The sequence below is a fragment of the Cyprinus carpio genome, chromosome B2, assembly GCF_018340385.1.
Source record: "Cyprinus carpio isolate SPL01 chromosome B2, ASM1834038v1, whole genome shotgun sequence".
In the NCBI taxonomy this organism is placed as follows: Eukaryota; Metazoa; Chordata; class Actinopteri; order Cypriniformes; family Cyprinidae; genus Cyprinus; species Cyprinus carpio.
Genome location: NC_056598.1, coordinates 28,484,139 through 28,503,770, shown reverse-complemented (window position 1 = coordinate 28,503,770; position 19,632 = coordinate 28,484,139). Strand labels below are relative to the sequence as shown.

The window sequence follows — 19,632 nt, the reverse complement described above, 5'->3', positions numbered from 1 at the left end:
TAAAAAGGAGTAGTAGTTAAAGGGGTAATGAACTGAGAAACCAAAATTCCCTCAATCTTTTGACATATAAGAAGTCATTGTACAATAAAAGCATCCTGTAAGTTTCAAAACTCAAAAGTGTCTTGTTTGTCTAAAAACAGCTTATACTGAATCCAGTCTGCCAAAACAACAGGTTGTGGAATGTTTTACTCTATGATGTAATAGTGTGGCTAAACACCACCTCCGCAGAAGATCAACACCTGCTTATACATCGCTGCGTGTTTAGTCCCGCTCACCGAATAACGAAAGTAGTGAACACAGCTCAACACATAAACCAATCAATAAAGGTGGCTCCGAAGACAACAAGATGCTGTTCAGTGCCACGTTGTGGAAAAACAGTCTTTCCACTGCTTTCCTTCTGAGCCTAACATTAAAAAAAAGATTGGATGACCGCATCAGTAAGAACAGTATGTCCTTTGTTCACTTCATTGTCCTGCATATTCATTTACAAACAAAGCACAATTTGACGCAGGATTTTCAGAAAGATTGAAACTAAATGACAACGCTGTGCCAGCTATTTTTATTAAATGGTCACTATTGCTTTGTCTCTTTCGTTTGATATGTACTAAGGATTTATGCATCCATCTATGAAGGGTGTATGTCAAACACAACTGTTAGCCAATCACAGCAGTGGGCATTTATACTTAAATTATGGTGTTTTTTTGATGTAAAAATCTTGCTAACATTATAAGGGGACCACAGAGAACAGTATATAATAATAAAAAAGGCAGTTCATGTTCTAGTAGTTCTTATAGTCTCTGGTTGGCCTGTTTAGCCAAGCCCTCCATACAACATGCAAAACACTGCTCTCCCCGCTCTTTCCAAGCATGACTGCATGGACAGGCAGAACCATACCGCCAACACTAACTGTATGCAATATAATTGTAATAAATATACTTTGACGAAAGTGGTCCTGACTGAACAGATATTAGTTTGAATTCAGAAGCAGCAAAACAACGGACAGCAGATGAAAAATGCTGAATATGTAATTTTTTGAATAACCAATACAGAATGCAGTTGAAATTAATTTAATTTAGAAATACAGTTTCTCAAAAAGTTAAACAATCACGCAGGATCTTCTCAAGCAGAGAGAAAGGTCTGTACTGAGCATGTGCTGTTAAACTGTCAAAATATGTTTGTGATTGATAAAATTTAGTATACTTGCCTCCCAGATCCCATTACTAGTGAAACAGAGATGTAAATGAAAGTGTGATATAAATGAAAGAAGTGTGGAAGTGCATCAGTAACTACATAGCTTTGCTTGACAGGGGTTCTGAACTCTGGCCCATGAGGTCCAGTTTCCTGCAGAGTTTACTTTAGATCTAAACTCACCTGCCTGTAACTTTATAGTAATCCTGAAGACCTTGATTAGCTTGTTCACATGTGTTTAAATAGGGTTGAGCTAGACTTTTAGGAAAGTGGACCTCAAGGGCCAGGTCTGTGAACCCCTGATAGAGTCTATCCTCAGCTCTTAGCCAGATTATGCAATACATTAGTAATATCAGGGCTCAGATCAAGGGGGATGGCATCCCCCTGGTTGAAAAAAATGACAAAAAGCATCCCCTCCTCAAAACCACCATCCTGCCATCCCATTTGGATTAATAATGTGTATCATGTAAAACTTATGCAAATGTTAACATTATCTTCTTAAGATAATTCACGAATAACAGCGATTGGCTAATCAGAACTCAGTTCTTTAACTAGCTGTGCTCAAAAAATGATTAGCGTAAAATGATTCAAACGCAACTTTTGAATTTCTTTAAAAAAGAAGAACAGAAACAGAAAAAGTCTGCTTTTTCCTTCATTAGAATTTAAAAACATTCCCCTCACATAATGTTATTGTGCTGTATGTGTGACTGTGACGGGCTGAGAGATGATAGCAGAGCTGACATTATCGAGTCATCGACTTTGCAAAAACCAAACAAAACCAAAGTCTTGAGAGTCCAAAAGCATTCACTGCGCGATGAAGCCTATTAGAATACAGGTAAAATAGCATTATGATTCAAGCAATTAAAGAAAAAATGCAGATGCATGAGTTTTTATGTTTGTACACTCACCTAAAGGATTATTAGGAACTCCATGCTAATACTGTGTTTGACCCCCTTTCGCCTTCAGAACTGCCTTAATTCTATAATATAATATAATAATTCTAAAATAATTTGAAATGATTCGAGCTTTGTGACATGGTGCATTATCCTGCTGGAAGTAGCCATCAGAGGATGGGTACATGGTGGTCATAAAGGGATGGACATGGTCAGAAACAATACTCAGGTTGGCCGTGGCATTTAAACGATGCCCAATTGGCACTAAGGGGCCTAAAGTGTGCCAAGAAAACATCCCCCACACCATTACACCACCACCACCAGCCTGCACAGTGGTAACAAGGCATGATGGATCCATGTTCTCATTCTGTTTACGCCAAATTCTGATTCTACTATCTGAATGTCTCAACAGAAATCGAGACTCATCAGACCAGGCAACATTTTTCCAGTCTTCAGCTGTAAATTGTAGCCTCTTTTTCCTATTTGTAGTGGAGATGAGTGGTACCCGGTGGGGTCTTCTAGTGTGTAGGCCATCCGCCTCAAGGTTGTGCGTGTTGTGGCTTCACAAACACTTTGCTGCATACCTCGGTTGTAAGGAGTGGTTATTTCAGTCAAAGTTGCTCTTCTATCAGCTTGAATCAGTCGGCCCATTCTCCTCTGACCTCTAGCATCAACAAGGCTTTTTCGCCCACAGGATTGCCGCATACTGGATGTTTTTTCCCTTTTCACACCATTCTTTGTAAACCCTAGAAATGATTGTGCGAGAAAATCCCAGTAACTGAGCAGATTGTGAAATACTCAGACCGGCCCGTCTGGCACCAACAACCATGCCACGCTCAAAAATGCTTAAATCACCTTTCTTTCCCATTCTGCCATTCAGTTTGGAGTTCAGGAGATTGTCTTGACCAGGAATACACCCCTAAATGCATTGAAGCAACTGCCATGTGATTGGTTGATTAGATAATTGCATTAATGAGAAATTGAACAGGTGTTCCTAATAATCCTTTAGGTGAGTGTATATTCATTGCACAAGCAATGTACTTTTCTAAATATCAGTAGGCCTACGTGAGCACAGATGTGCTATTAATTTTATACAGCAGTGCATATGGTGTTTCGTTCCTTGAATGAATCTGTTTTTGAAGGAATCAAGAGCCAGTGATTCAACGGCCCATTCAGATGAACATTTTCCCTGCGTCCCAATGTGCATACTATCCAGCCTATCTGCCCTAAATAACATTGAAAATTACTAATATCACATAGAATTTAGGATGGATAATATTCAGATTGAGACGCAGTCTTGTTTAGTTTCTATTTGAATCAGCCATTTTGAAGGAATGGTCTGATTTGAACAATTCAATAAATAATTTACCAAAACAGTGGCTTGCTGCCACCTACTGGTGGTTTTATTGTCATCATTATTTATCTATGACAGGCCTAAACCAGCCAAGGTTTCAGCACAAAAGCACATTTAGCAAAATATTGTTTAATTATCAATATTGACCAAAATCCCTCCATTTCAGGCCCTAGAACAATGAAAAAAAGATACTTATAAAAAATACCCCCCTGATAACTATCAATGAAAAAAAGATATAAAAACCTTTTTAAAAATTAGACACATTTTGTAATGATGTAAAATTAGCTACAGGACACACAAAATAAACTGACCACACCTTTCCCCCTGATTTTTTTTTTTTTTTTTTTACAAATCGACCAGTGAGTAATATGCTAATAGTGCTACGTGAGGAGAAAAGGGAAGTGCAGCAGTTACTACAACCAAAGTTAGAACAGTTCAGATTCAGGAAGAGAAACGTACACAATGGCCGCACACACAAAGATTAAAATATTCTACATTTCATTCGGTTTTTGGCTCATTATAGGTGAGTATTAAATGTTGTGATGTTTGTTTTTAATAGATCATGTTTACCATTTTCTACTGGCACATTTTATGCTAAGCTGTTTGTGTTGTAAAACAAATTAAGAGGTGATTTATTGTCAATTCTTGACATGATGATATGCATGTTGTTTGTTGAGGTGTTGAAAGCTACAGCAGTCAGTCAAACAATGTATTAACTGTTCAGACTGGAGGATCTGTCACCATCCCATGTCATTATGACAAGAAATACACACAGCAGAAGAAATACTGGTACTCAGAGACTGATAGAACATACAAAAACACCTCAGAGGAGAATCTGTCAGTAATTGATCATCCTGATCAGAGTTTCTTTACTGTGACTATGAGAAACCTGCAGAACAAACACACTGGACATTATTTTTGTGTTGTGGAGACTGGAGAACAACCACCGATAAATATAATAAATGAGCCTTATCTCAAGATTCAATCTGGTAAGACATTTTGCAAACTAATTAAAAAAATACTAATTACAAACTCTAATAACTTACACTTGTGTTCAGCTCCTGATGTGTCTGTGGTGAGCAGCAGTGTTGTGTGTTCAGCTCCTGATGTGTCTGTGGTGAACAGCAGTGTATCTGGACATGAAGGTGGTGATATCAGTGTTCAGTGTTTCTACAGTTCTGATTATCAGAATAAACTCAAACAGTGGTGCAGATATAAAGATCAGAGCTGTTACACAGTGGGGAGGACTGTCACATCCCAGAATCCATCAGTGCAGATCAGTGATGATGATAGGGAAAGATCCTTCACTGTGCTGATGACTGGACTGAGACTGACTGATTCTGGCTGGTACTGGTGCTCTGCTGGAGAGGCACTGAATCCTGTTCACATCACTGTAACCGGGGAAGAACCACACAAAGAGAAAGACACGTCAGTATTCAAACATTTCTCACTGACGTTTCTCAGAATAATCTTCGTGGAATGGATCTGTATTTGTCAGCATTTTGTTGTCATGCACTATTTCCTCAATTTCTTTTCCCTTTTACTCTAACAATTATTTCTTCACTGCCTTCATGATTTTTCTTTTCTCTTTTTTTTTTTTTATCTTTGCAGAAGTGCAACAGGCAAACATGACATCGCAAGAATAAAAATAATACAAATGAAGTCATTGACAAACCACAAAAGTATTACATCTGTATTGTTTAAAATATACTGTATAAAGCTTATACTAATTCTACGATTATTAGGCTGAAATATTTCAGATATTTCTTATTTTCTGGTGCCATTCATGCAGCAGAATTAGTCCCACATCATTTTAAAAAACTCTTTGAAAAGATTTTCAAATGTTTCTTTATTTCTCACAGAGATCTAGAACTCCTGACTGTGAGGCTTCTGGTTTCAGCTGCGCTTCTGCTGTTATTGATTCTGATCTGTGTTTTCATCTGGAGATGGAGACGGAGATCCAGTCAGTTTGACCTCCATTTTTATTTTATTTATTTATTTTTTATAATTAATTTCATTCAATTCCATTTTTAAATATATTTCAAAAGCACAATTTCTATATATAGTATATCAGTTCTGTTAATGTAATGTCATTGTTTCTAATTTTTTTTTTTTTTAGACAAAAACCACATCAGCAGAACCACTGACACAGTAAGTCATTTAGTTTATGAGAAACTACTTATAAAGTTACTACTTTTTTGTATGACAACATCGGTGTTGAGTTTGGCTTATTTTTTGAAACCATCTTTAACATACTCTGAATTCAACATTACTTCAATGTTAATTCGGAGTAGAATTAACATTCTATTCTGTAAGTGCAATTTTCTGAATTGTTTTATGGGACTTCAGAACTCTGTTACATGTCCACAAAATGTAGAAGTAACTCACCCAAAACATTTAAGTCATGCTTCAAGACAGTTATTGTGCCAGTAAATTGGTCAGTGCCAAGTTTACTTGTCATTGTGTGAGCTGCACTGGTCAAAATGATTGGATGTTTATTCACCATTTCACCATTTCATTTTTATTGTATTTTTTGTTGCCACTGACTAGTATACAGATATCAGTTAGATGGCTAATCCTGGCAAGGTCTCTACTTTTAAACCGATGTCTGCCATGGTGTGTTTCTTATTTGTGTCTGTGATAGATTACATACCTGGTTAAAGATGCCACTGTTTGACACTGTGCAGTACATTTAAGACATAATTATATTTCATGTTTATTATACAATCCCTTTCTCCACAGGATCCCATCAATCCCTACTACAGTATTATTGATGATGTTCCTCGGAGTGAAGTGATGAAGTCTCCAGCAGGTGGAGCAATATACAGCATTATATACAGCACTGTAGGTCCACACTGACAGCAACAGTGAGAACAACACAAGAACACAGACCGTCCTGACCAAAAGAAACAAAATCAACAGGACTGTCATCACAACGTTTTTGTTCTTTTTTTTTTTTGTATTATAGTATCGCCGTTTAATTTCTTCACTGTAAAAATCACTTTAAGTTTACTTGTACAGTGTTCTTTTGTTTGCATTAATACAAACAAGCATATTTAAAATGAAATAAGTATTTTGCAGTTGTATGTGTCTTGGTTTCAGGTTCCTATCCTTGTCCTATATGCCTTATTTCTAATAAGTATACACAGCTTTTACATGCCGTCAACAGAGATGGTCTGCTCATTCTGTATAAAAGTATCACACACTTTGTGGTGAGCTCATATGTATGTATCGGCCTGCTGCCGTTGCACTCTGTGGTCTACACTGATCGGCAGTCAACAGCACTGTAAGTGGAGCAGAAGTCAATGTTTCTGCTCGAATGTTTAAGCACTGCTTCTGTTCTTATGTTTTTGTGGTTGATTTCTGTCCAACACCCACAGTTCAGATTCTCACATTATTTTCTTTTTTGCTCAGAAGTTCAGCGCGCTCATTACAGGAACCAATGCAACACAGAACTGTACTTAAAGATATTTTTTTCTTCTTCTGAGATACAGAGAAGAAATGGGGCCTGTATATATCAAAAAAGAAAAATGGTGGCGAATATGATATCAAACAGCAGACATTTTATTATGAAAATACCAGCATAACTGCATTTACAAAAATGTATACTGTAGTTCATTTGTTAGTAATTGCACAAACATGTTCATACAGCATAGATTTATAAGAGGAGAGAACAGATCATATATTAAAAATGTTTGGTGAAGTCTGGTTGAAAGTTTGCCCAACCATAATTTACTGTTAAATTATTAATAGTTAGGGAAAACGTCATACATAATTAGGGGATATTTTAGGAAAAGGTAAGATTACTTTCTTATATTAGATATTTTTTGCATTGTTTTCTCAATCTCTGATATAATTTTATCTCATTACAGTTTAGTTCAGTTCACCCAATATTATTCAAATCACCCCAACTCAAAAATAAAAACATATAAAATCAAATAAATAAAAAAAAAAAAAAAAAAAAATTGCAAAACAGCACAGATTATAAAAAAAATATTAAACAAGCAATAATAATAAAAAAACTAACAATTAAACATTACAGTTTGTGTGCTTTAATCGCGTTCATAGTTAATTAGTGGCTGATATTGAAAAATGTCGTTCAGTCAGTCGCAGTAAATGGAGAAAGGCATCTGCTTAGCCTTAATATATTATTTCTTAAACCTTTTGACAGTAATTACATTGCTGTTAACATATCTTCACAAATCAAATTAGAGCCCATAAATAAAAAAGTTATTTGCTGTTGCTAGTGTGAGATTGCATGGCTGCAAACTGGCTAAATTTACTCACTTGCTGGTGCTTGTGTGGTTTAAGGCGATATTTCTGCTCTTCCTCTGAAACAGGAGCAAACACACACTGCAAGACCTGACCAGATCCTCTCATGCACATGCACTCCGCTATAGACATGATTTACCCTCTGATTCTCTCTGGGATTTTACTTCACATCTCAGGTAAAACGCTTAGAAAAACGCGTACAATTATCTCTTTAGGGTTATTAAACCATTGCATGGTGTTTTGTTAAACTTGCATTTTTAAAATTGGTTAACTTTAATTCTTTGAGCTTTTAATTCTTACGTTTCGTACATGTGCAGTTTACGGATGCTTTCATTTACATTTAATCTTGTTTGCAGATGAAGCTGTAATTAATGCACTGAATATCGGAGTGAAATCTGGATCACCTGGAATTATTCCCTGTCTATATGATAAAAAGCATAAAGAAAACCGTAAATACTGGTGTAAGGGGACACATTGGATCTCTTGCAGTATATTGACATATGCAAATGATAAAGGAAAATACAGTCTCACTGATTATCCAGCCCAGAGTATTTTTACAGTGCAGTGGGAGAATCTGCAGAACTCAGACTCTGGATATTACTGGTGTGCTTTTGAGATCAGTGGCGCCCCAGATGACGGTTATTATTTGTATCTGACGGTACAATCAGGTAAGAATATTTTTCCAAATTCCAAATTACTGTAATACATAATGTAGCTAAGTAATGTTATAAATCATATAAAAGGTTGTTGTGGGATTATGTGTAATAAGATATTTATTTCTGTATTATAACTAAAAAAGGAGAACTTGACAGGGCAATGATGTGAACCGATGTGGCCATGCTTGTGTTTAATTACTCAGAAATCATTATTTTTCTTCAGTAACCTAATATAAACGCTAACTGAGATTATAATTCATGTGAACGATTCAGATCACAGAAACCGTGGCGAATGGTTCATACAGTAAGTGTGTTGATCCACTAAAGTGAAAACCGGCTCAATGAATATTTGGACCATTCTGTTTTTAAATCAGAACCGACTCGTAAAAATCCTTCTGGATTGGATTCATCTGATCGCTGAATGCAGATAAATAAGCGTTTTGTACAAGTGCGATGTTGGCTGAAATCAGAATGGCAAAATGAAATACAGGTCTACTATTTCGAATTTAACCTAAGTGCTTTTTAGGCTGTTCCGTGCGCATCGGCGGAAGAATGCACGTCCGATTGGACGGCTGTAACCCTCACAAAAATTAACCATGGTTTTATTAAAGTAAAAATTTAGTAACCTTTTTTTTTTGGCGTATTTTATTAAATGAATTCATTTTTATAAACAGAAATATTATTTATACTGCAGTTAAACTATGGTTAGTTTAGGAAAACCATGGCTAGTTTAACTATTACCATGTTTTTTTTTTCTTTTTAAATCACATGATTAATTTTCGTAAGGAACGAGTTAAGAATTGTTTTAAAAAATGTACTGTCTTCAAATGAAGCAAAGTAAATACTTTATGATATCAATAAAATGTACACATTTACATTTTAGAAACAATAAGCCATTTGATTTAAAAATCTTATCGATCCTTTTGTCTGTGTTCAGCTCCTGATGTGTCTGTGGTGAGCAGCAGTGTATCTGGACATGAAGGTGGTGATATCAGTGTTCAGTGTTTCTACAGTTCTGGATATAAGAATAAACTCAAACAGTGGTGCAGATATAAAGATAAGAGCTGTTACACAGTGGGGAGGACTGTCACATCCCAGATCTCATCAGTGCAGATCAGTGATGATGGGAGAAGATCCTTCACTGTGCGGATGACTGGACTGAGACTGACTGATTCTGGCTGGTACTACTGCTCTGTAGGAGATCTGCAGGTTCCTGTTCAACTCACGGTCACTGAACCCAAAAGAGGTAAGATCACAAACCACTTTAGCCATGGTGACACTCTTAATTTTATTAAAACTAACATATTTTTGTTTCTTTTAGCATTTACAACTATTCCAGCAACTGCACCATCTGACTCTGAGGCAGACATGTAGGTGTAAATGTACTTCACCATTTAAAAAATCAATCACATTTAATACTGTTCTAGCCAGAACATTTTAATGTGACATCACAAAAGTAAAAATTAAAAAGGCAAAACATTTAAAAGGCAAAAACTTTCCGTTTATATGCTGTGAATCTCTATAGTGATAGATTGTTGATTAATAACATATATAATTATTGATTATAAACAAAAACTTCATTTTATTCTGTAAATATTGGTTTGATTTTATTTTTACTTTTTACCTAAAATAATTTATCTCTATCATATTATTCCAAACAGATACAACATATTTGTTATATAAAAAAAAACAAATGAATAATAAACAGTTAGGAACCGTTACACAGAGTTTATCAGACTTTTTTGGCAAGCGCAAATGAATAATAAACAGTTAGGAACCGTTACACAGAGTTTATCAGACTGAATGCCTTTATCAGACTGCTTAGGAACAGTAATAGCTTATTAAGATATGAAATGTGTAAAATCAATAATTTATCTGAAAAACCATAAAAGCCAACATGAAATACTCTGGATGCACCATATACTATGGAAACCCGTTTCCGCCACATAATAAATCATGTTTTGGTAAATCATAATTTTGATTATGATATAAAATGTCAAAATTATGAGATGAGAAGTCAAAATTTGACACAAAAAGTCAACATTATGAGATGAAAACTGAAAATCTGAAACTAAACTAAAATTAAAATTTATGACAAAAATAAACTGAGTAGTAAAAAAGAAAAAATTAAAAAAAAAAAACAAAAATTACATACATAAGTTATAACTTTGTGATTAAAAATTAAAAATAATAAAACAAAATTTATTTTAATATTTAAAAATGTAAAAAATTATAATTATTACATACAAAATTTCTACTTTTTATGTCAGAATTCTGATTTGCAGAAGAGTGTATTTTCTTGGAAATGGGCTTCCATAACAAACAGCTATAATGATAACGTTATGTTCAAACTAAGAAACTTGTTTCTCCATTTCTGCTGTTTCCAAGAGCTATGATTACTGATTCAAAACCTGAGACAGACAGGTAAGTGTAAACTTTGGTATTCAGTCATTCATAATATAACTGTATCGCCAAACTGTTACACGCACCATAGTAATGTTGTTTTTAATTGCAGAGCTGAAACCCATCGATCTCTAACAGCAGCCTCAGAGACTGTTAACACTGAAGTACACAGCAGCACGGATGAGCAAAACAAGTAGCTATTTAAGGCATTTGCTTGAAATGATATCTCTGAATTACAAACAAAGCTTTATCAGATTAATCTGCTGTTGTTATGATAAAAACAAATATGTCTCTTCATCACTACAGGTCTGATGTGATTCTGGTCACGTGTTTGATTTCGATGTTTATGCTGTTACTGATTGTTACTCTTGTTGCCTTAGTAACATGGGGGATGAGAAAGAAGCCGGGTGAGTTTCTCACAAATCAATAAATGGACATAATATATATTTATAAAAGACATAATAAAGTGACTCAAGAGGCATCCAAATAGCACAATTATAGGAAATCGGTCTCCAAGGACAAAATTGGCCAAATATAAAATTCATCGTCTTGATGCAAACACATCTGATCAAAGAATGATTAGATTGACCAATCAGAATCAAGCATTCCAGAGGCCCATATAAAATATTTGTGTATTTTATTCATAAACCCCTGTTAAGTGTAATTTTGGTTTCACAAATAACCTATCAGTGAACAGTTCTTAGAAGAACCTTTTTTTCTTAGTGTGAAGAACATAAAAATCTATAGAACATGTTTTTCACTAGAAATAACTTTTTGTGGAATGGAAAGATTCAATGGATGTTAATAGAGTAAAATTTTATGGGATTTAATCTTCATATCTCACTTTGACAGAGAGGGCTCATATTAGAGAGGGACAATTTAACAGCACCAGAAATACAGTAAGTATTTTAGGATTTTATTAACATACTGATGCAGTTCGGAAGTCTTCAGAGAAGAATACATTCACCCAAAACTCATTAACATTTACTGAGATGCTGATTGCAAATGAATGATCGTCATGTGTGTTTATTCACAGTCTTCTGCCTCAGTGGATGATAATTCAGTGATTTACAGTTCTGTGATTACCTTTCGTAAAGCAGTAAGTGTCTCCTCTTGAGATTTTTGTAAAAGTGATGTGCAGTTTTGGCAGGGATTGTATGTTTGTCTAGTTAAAAAGGAAAATTCGTTTGTAAATGATCATTATTTTTGCATATCCATTATGTGACACTTGTGGGTTGAGATGCAGAAATGAGATTCTCAGAGCTGATCTTGTTTATTCACAGCCTTCATCATCAGAGAATTCAGAAGGTGAAGTGATCTACAGCTCTGTGAAATAAACTCCCCAGGCTGTGAGCTCTGAATGAAGTTATGAGAAAGTGAAAGTAAATAATTGTAAATTAATAAAATTAATTAATTAATTTCCATTTAGACAGTGTGAAGGTTCAGTCCTAAACGTATGCAGCTAAAACACGTGAGTCATATGCTGGTTGGCAATACTGTGAATGCAAAATGAATTATTCAAGGCTTATTGTACACAGTTTTGAAGTAAATTTTTGAAGTAGATATGCATATTAAAGGTATATTCCAGAATGAATTGATGACCAAATCAACACTTTAGAAAGAGTTGAAATATTCTGTAACGTTTATTCTCATGCTTTTTTTTTTTAAGTCCACATTAGGCCTACATCATTTTTAGGGTTATATAGTTAATGCAGTTTTGTTAGTTGCAATGAAATTGTTTTTTAAAATAAGTTTATTTTTTAATATTAAATTTAATTTGACTTTTATTCATTTCAATTGCACATTTAAAAAAAATGTCTGCATGAAATAGTTTGTAGATACTTTTCACACTTTGCTTATTTTTTTATCCATCTGTTGTGTATGTGTTGCGCCATCTGCTGGATAATTTTACCTCTACATAAACACGAGCGATATCATTTTAATGCATTTCTTCGTCTGTTCAATAAATCCATATCAGCATTTATTAAAACACACAGTTTATGCAGATTTTGTGTCGTCCAAGAATCATCTCACATGTGTGATATTGTCATTGTCAGTATTTAATATCTCAGTGAGTTTTTCGCACATTTTCTACCATTTTAGCTAGTTCTGAAATGGATTTGTCACACCTGAACATCCTGAACTTTCACTTACACTTTTGCACAATAATTCCTTTCATTATTTGTCATAGTAACCAGTGCTGGTTGTCTGTAATGTCCTATATTTGTGTGCAGGTTAAATCGATTAAATACTCTAATCAATTCATTTATGATTTTTTTCCGTATATGGCAATGACTTTAAATTTTTTTTTTTATTTTTTTTTAATTGAACCAATGCAAAACACACACACACACACACACACACACACACACACACACAAAGGGGATAGCCTACATACATTATATCACATGCTATAGCCTATTTAGCAGTATATCACATTTAGCAGCTTTCTTGCTAACCGATTAGCAAACAGAGTCATATAAAACTTTAAATCAATACAGAAAAGCCTACGGATCAGTGACTTTGTATTTATCTCTGTCCACAGAGAGCTAGCTGGGTTAACAAATCGTCTCAAAACAAACTCATTTGATCCTGAGTCCCAAATAAAAACCGGTACATTCATTATTTCAGAACTCCTCATAAAACAAGTGTGGGATTGTTTCAAGGTTCAGAATGTGCATCGTGAAGAGCTCGGCATTTGTAACTATGTGCGAAGCTTCCAGGGTGTATTTCAGAGCCGAAAACATGCTCACTGCTAAGTTCAGTAAACTCAGAGTATGGGTTTTTCTACAAGAGACTCACTACACTGAAGAAGATGCTGCTTTTTAGAAAATGCAATGGGCAGCAGCTGTTTTGTTTAGTCATATGTTTCCAGTCGATCAGCAGATGTCATCATATGCCTGAACAATTGCCCTGGGAAGGTTGTGACTTTTCAGCATGATGCTCAGGTCATTGCTGCTGTGGATAATTGTGAAGGTATTTTTCTGATTTTACTTAGCCTAATGTTTATGGTTAGTGGGCAAAACAAGATTTTGTTTTCTAATATTACAGCAGTTGTTACACAGCTTAAATGGAAATTTCATACATGCTTTGTACTAACTGAATAAATAAATAAATAATAATAATAATAATAAGGAACTGCTTTGTCAAGCTTCAAAACTTTTGTGAATCATTTAGGCTATTTACACCAGCAATTCGGAGTGCGAATCAAACTGCCAAATAATGTGAATTCAGTAAACAAAGATTCGTTATGTCACAATGTTTTGAAATTTGAGTTTTTCTCAGTGGGCCCTTACCAAATACGGTTAAGGCTAGAACTAGGGATACAGCTGCGGCTACTGGGCATGCGCACATCAATATAGCATTTTTTAAATTTTTTTTTTATTGTACAACAATAATTACTGTTTTTGTATTATGATAAGGGGTAGGTTTAGGGTTGGATAGGTATGTTTAACAAACAAAATAAATCTAATAGGTAGCAAATTTAATTTATTGTTAGTTTCCAGTCGTAATCCCATAGCCACACTTGTATGGGTATGGAAGGCAGATGGGGCCAAAAGTCCTTAAACGGAACACATGCCATGAAATTTGTCTTTGTCGACACACACTGTTTGTCTTTGTTAACACGACAACACACTATATTTGAAACAATATTTGCATATGTGACAAAATGATATATTATTTATGCATATGCAAAAAACATGAATCATGTTTATTCATAAAGGATGTCCTAATGGTACACGTGTATATTTGCACCTATGCAAACATTAGGTGCTATATTTGTTTATGAGGGATCATGCATCAGTACATTGTGTGTGATGTTTATCTTGTGTCACGATTTGTCATGTCTTATTTAGTTGTTTAGTTCAACATTCTAAGAGTAAAGAGTACTAATTAATAGTAAATCATTTGCAGCTGGTTGTTATGCATGTTTGGACTGAGTTTTGGTTGCGTTTAGACAGTTTTTACCAGCATGTGTCACCAGCATGTGGTGTTTTGAGTGCTTTGAAACAGAGGATAGTTTTGCAGAGCAAATAGTTTGGTTGATTCAAAGTGTAATTTCATTTAAAGGTTAATTTCTGGCTTTATTAAAGGCTCTTTCTCATATGACCAAGTTTCACAGAGTGGCTTTAACATTATAGCCAACAACATGCTGAACAGACAAAACAGATCATTTAAATTCAGAAGCATCAAAACTTCTCACAGCAGATGTTGGACAGCAGATGTTGAAAAATGTTGGATATGTAAAATATATTTATCAAAATGAGTGTTTTGTATAGCTGATACATAATGCAAATGTAATTAGGATAATTGAGAAATACAGTTTCTCAAAAAGGAAATGATCACACACACCATCATGTCAGAGCCCCCTACTAGTGAAACAGAGGAATAGAAGAATTGAATAGAGAATAGAGAGACAGAAAACAGAAATGTGATTGTGACCAGAACATAACATTGCTTATAATCTAGAGCAGGGGTTTCTCAGCCCCGGCCCTTGATTAGCAGAGACTGCAAGACCTGAAATGGGTGTGTCAGATATAGGGAGACATACAAAATGTGAGGTATTAGGGGTGCTTGCAGGACCAGTTTGAAGAGCATGCACCCTTAGCACAGTACGGCTGACAGGACAGGAAAGTTTGTTTACTGACATATATAGCCTAACAACATCTCATCAGACACAGTAGACTGTGAAAAGTCTCCGGTTTGATGTGGTCGTAAAGAGATACTGGGGTTGTGCGTCTTGATAAATGCACTTCTTATCAAGAAAAAAAGAGACAAAAACTGCAGTTGTGAGTGGGGTGGGGCCAAGCTTGTTTCAAGGGCCAGAGCTGAAACCCTGATCTAGAGTCTATCCTCAGCTCTTAAACAGGTGGTGCAGTACATTAGTAATATGTTAATAGTGCTCTGTGAAAGGAAGAGGGAAGTACAGGAGTTACTACAACCACATTCATTCACATACAACTCATATACAAGAAGAGAAACTTATACAATGGCTGCATACACAATGACAAAAATATTCTACATTTCAGTCGAGTTTTGGTTCATTTTAGGTGAGAATTAAATGTTGTGCTGTGTTTGTTACTTTAAGTGATTTATTGTTACTCCTTGGCATAATGGTTTGTGTGTTATTTGTTTAGGTGTTGAATGCTACGACGGTTGGTCAAACCATACATTAACTGTTAATACTGGAGGATCTGTGACCATCCCATGTTATTATGACAAGAAATACACACAGCAGAAGAAATACTGGTGCTCAGAGATTGATGAATCTATAAAATACACAAACACAACAGAGGAGAATCTGTCAGTAATTGATCATCCTGATCAGAGTCTCTTTACTGTGACTATGACAAACCTGCAGAACAAACACACTGGATATTATTATTGTGTTGTGGAGACTGGAGAACAACCACCGATAAAAACAATATATGAGCCTTATCTCATGATTCAGTCTGGTAAGACATTTTGAAATTGTTTTAATTAAATTCTAATGTCAAATTCTCTGACCGTACACATGTATTTTATAATCACAAATAAATGTTGTGTGTGTGTGTGTGTGTGTGTGTGTGTGTGTTCAGCTCCTGATGTGTTTGTGGTGAACAGCAGTGTATCTGGACATGAAGGTGGTGATATCAGTGTTTAGTGTTTCTACAGTTCTGATTATCAGAATAAACTCAAACAGTGACGCAGATATAAAGATCAGAGCTGTTACACAGTGGGGAGGACTGACACATCCCAGAATTCATCAGTGCAGATCAGTGATGATGATGGGAGAAGATCCTTCACTGTGCTGATGACTGGACTGAGACTGACTGATTCTGGCTGGTACTTCTGCTCTGCTGGAGAGGCAATGAATCCTGTTCACATCACTGTAACTGAGGCAGAACCAGACAAAGAGAAAGACACGTCTGTATTCAAACATTTCTCACTAACATTTCTCAGAATAATCTTCCTATAATTATTGTGTATTTGTAAAGCATGTGTCATGCTTTAGTTCTTTGGTTTCTTTTGCCTTTTACTCCAACAATCATTTCCTCATTGCCTTTATTTTTCTTTTCTTTTTCTTTCTTTTTTTAAAATCTTTGTAGAAGTGCAAGAGGACATCACAAGAATAGTTATTATACAATTGTCAAAGTACTACATCTGTATTCTTTAAAATAAAATAAAGCTCAAACTAATTCTGTGAAAATTAGGCTGAAATCTATTAACAGAGTTAAATTAAGTTCTGGTGAACATTTATTTCAGATTTGCCTTATATTCTGGTGCCTTTATGCAGCACACACATCATTTTTGGAGCTCTTTAAATGAAAAGATTTTAAAATGTTTCTTTATTTCCCACAGAAATAATGAACTCCTGACTGTGTGGCTTCCAGTTTCAGCTGCGCTTCTGCTGTTATTGATTCTGATCAGTGTTTTCATCTGGAGATGGAGACGGAGACCCAGTCAGTTTGACTTCCATTTTTATTTGTTTGAAAATTCAGTTCATTCCATGCCATTTTATCATTTATGTCAGCGGCACAGATTCTATATACAGTATATTGATTCTGATAATGTCATGTAATTGTTTCTGCTTTTTTAAAATGAAGAGCAAGACGAATACCAAATCAGAGAGATGTACAGCAGCACAACCATTGACAAAGTAAGTCCTTTAATGTATGAGAATGTAGTTATGAAAACATTTATAATTGTCATTTATCAACAATATCAGTGTATTTTTACAGTTTATCTCAATTGCTTTGACAATTTTCTGAACTGTTTCATGGGATTTTAGAGTTAACAAAATCTAGTTATTGTGTCAGTAAATTGGCCAATGCCCCCAAAAGGATTTTGTTTATTTGTCATCAGATGTACTGGTCAATATGTTTAGATGTTTTGACACTATTTCATTTTTATTGTATTTTTTGACTGACTACTTAGTATACAAAAATGTCAGTTATGCTATAGAAGATGCAAATCAGAAACATGTCATGGCAGGTGTCATTTTGCCAGCAAGGCAAATTTCACATTTGCATGCCCATTTTTACACATTTCTTTCTGAACTCACATATAGTGAACAGGAAAACAGCCACAGAATGACATGAGCTCTATATGCTTCCAGACTTAAATGTTTCATTTGGTAAGACAGTGATTCATTAGGGCCTTCAACTGGAGTAAATAATGAATACAGAAACCAGGACAGAAACGATTACTGATAGATATTACTGAATTCATGAATACTGATAGATATTACTGAATTCACGACAAATGCAACAAACTTAATAATGCATTTTGTCACATATAAACGCACTTGACAGTAAAGCATTGATTTTGAGCTAGACTGCTGGAAAGTTACTGCTAATAAATTCTGTCATCATTTCCTCATCCTCATGTCGTTCCAAATTACTTTCTTCTGTTGAACACAAAAGAAGATTTTGCAGAATGTTACCAAATAACTTTATTTCACCCTTTAATACAAACTTATTTACAAACACAAATTATTTTAAACTCAAAAACAAGGTTTCACAAAAGAAAGAAATTCATACAGGTTTGGAATGGCATGATGTTGAATAAATGAAGAGAGTTTTAACTTTTGGGCGAAACTCCCTTTAAGAGCTTTATTATTTGTAAATAATAAACACCTAATTTATATTAGACACTGATATTTATCTTTAATCAGGCCCTTATTGAATTAAAATTTTACTTCAATTAAAATTAATTAGAACTAAACATCTAAAAAGAAAGAAGTTCTTGCTTAAATTCCAGAGTTTAACTGACTAGAATTAGTAGGATGGCGGTCACAAGACGTAAAACCATGGTCCTCATTAAGGAAAAAAAAAAAAAGCAAAATATGACAAAACAACAACAACAACCACAACATAAACAATAATAATAATAATAATAATAATGCATTTGATTTTTTTTCTTATTCTCAAATGCATTGGGCTGTTGATTTCATTTGTTGATTTCTTTACATTTTTTCCTATATTGTTTTGTGTTGTTTTTTTGTGAAATGCAGATCTACTCTAAACCTGAAGACCCTGTAATATATAGCAATATAAATGATGATAACCCAAATGTAAGTATACCAAACATACCAGTAATTTAATGAAATATCAGACATGAACATATCATAAAACAATCCCTTTCTCCACAGGATCCCAACAAGGACATAATCACCTACAGTACTTTTGATCATGTTCCTGGGAGTGAAGCAGTAAGTTTTACAGAAATATTAGCATTTTATATCATGTGTTTTTTCTGCTGGCATTAAATTTGAAATTATCTCACTCTTCCAGAAGCCTCCAGCAGGTGGAACAATATACAGCATTGTGGCTCCACAACAACAGCAACAGTGAGAAGAAAACAGGAAACTTCTGACCAATAGAAGTGTTTTATTTATTTTTTTTGGAGGGGGGCGGGGCTTAAATTCACAAAAAGAAACACTGAATCCACTCATGCAGTTTTTGATTCTTGATTTTCATTGCGCATTGGTTGTGACCTTTTGACCTAATATTTTATTTTCAACAGGACCCATATGAAATGATGTGAGGGTAAAAAATGAAAGGATTATTGTAAAGAAATTTTATAGTTCATAACTAACCTACTTTTTCTGTTTTATCGTGTATTAAAAGACCTCTCCTGAGAAAATGGGATTCTTTTTGTATAATTATAATTTCTATTTAAGTGTCTCTGTTTCATTTCTTCATTTGTAAAAATCATGTTCAGCTTATTTGTGGAATATTTTGCTTGTGTCTCTGTTTCTGTTAATAAAAACAACTAGCTCAAATTCAATAAAAGTGTTTAGTTGTGAAAATATGCATTGACTTTCTCTCAATGTCCTTCAGTCATGTTGGTTTGACAAAGCCACCCTAGTGATCTACTTAAA

The 19,632-nt window shown here is 34.6% G+C and overlaps 3 protein-coding genes across 5 annotated transcripts in view; all 3 read left to right on the top strand.

Annotated features, from left to right (window-relative positions):
- The window catches only part of LOC109108991 (polymeric immunoglobulin receptor-like), an 83,931-nt gene that overhangs the window by 22,008 nt on the left and 42,291 nt on the right, over positions 1-19,632 (top strand). The gene's annotated exons all lie outside the window — the stretch shown is intronic.
- On the top strand, positions 3,876-19,490 carry LOC109088296 (CMRF35-like molecule 1). Its single transcript, XM_042719032.1, has 8 exons — positions 3,876-3,958; positions 4,113-4,424; positions 4,536-4,863; positions 17,109-17,209; positions 17,354-17,406; positions 18,763-18,822; positions 18,901-18,960; positions 19,043-19,490. The coding sequence occupies exons 1-8, from the start codon at positions 3,898-3,900 to the stop codon at positions 19,100-19,102; spliced, it is 1,035 nt and encodes a 344-aa protein (XP_042574966.1). The 5' UTR covers positions 3,876-3,897; the 3' UTR covers positions 19,103-19,490.
- On the top strand, positions 7,557-13,038 carry LOC109088305 (polymeric immunoglobulin receptor-like). Its single transcript, XM_042719031.1, has 10 exons — positions 7,557-7,883; positions 8,064-8,375; positions 9,301-9,609; positions 9,685-9,733; positions 10,752-10,787; positions 10,879-10,959; positions 11,073-11,173; positions 11,619-11,665; positions 11,803-11,865; positions 12,050-13,038. Exons 1-10 carry the CDS (start codon positions 7,814-7,816, stop codon positions 12,101-12,103), a joined length of 1,122 nt encoding a protein of 373 aa, XP_042574965.1. The 5' UTR covers positions 7,557-7,813; the 3' UTR covers positions 12,104-13,038.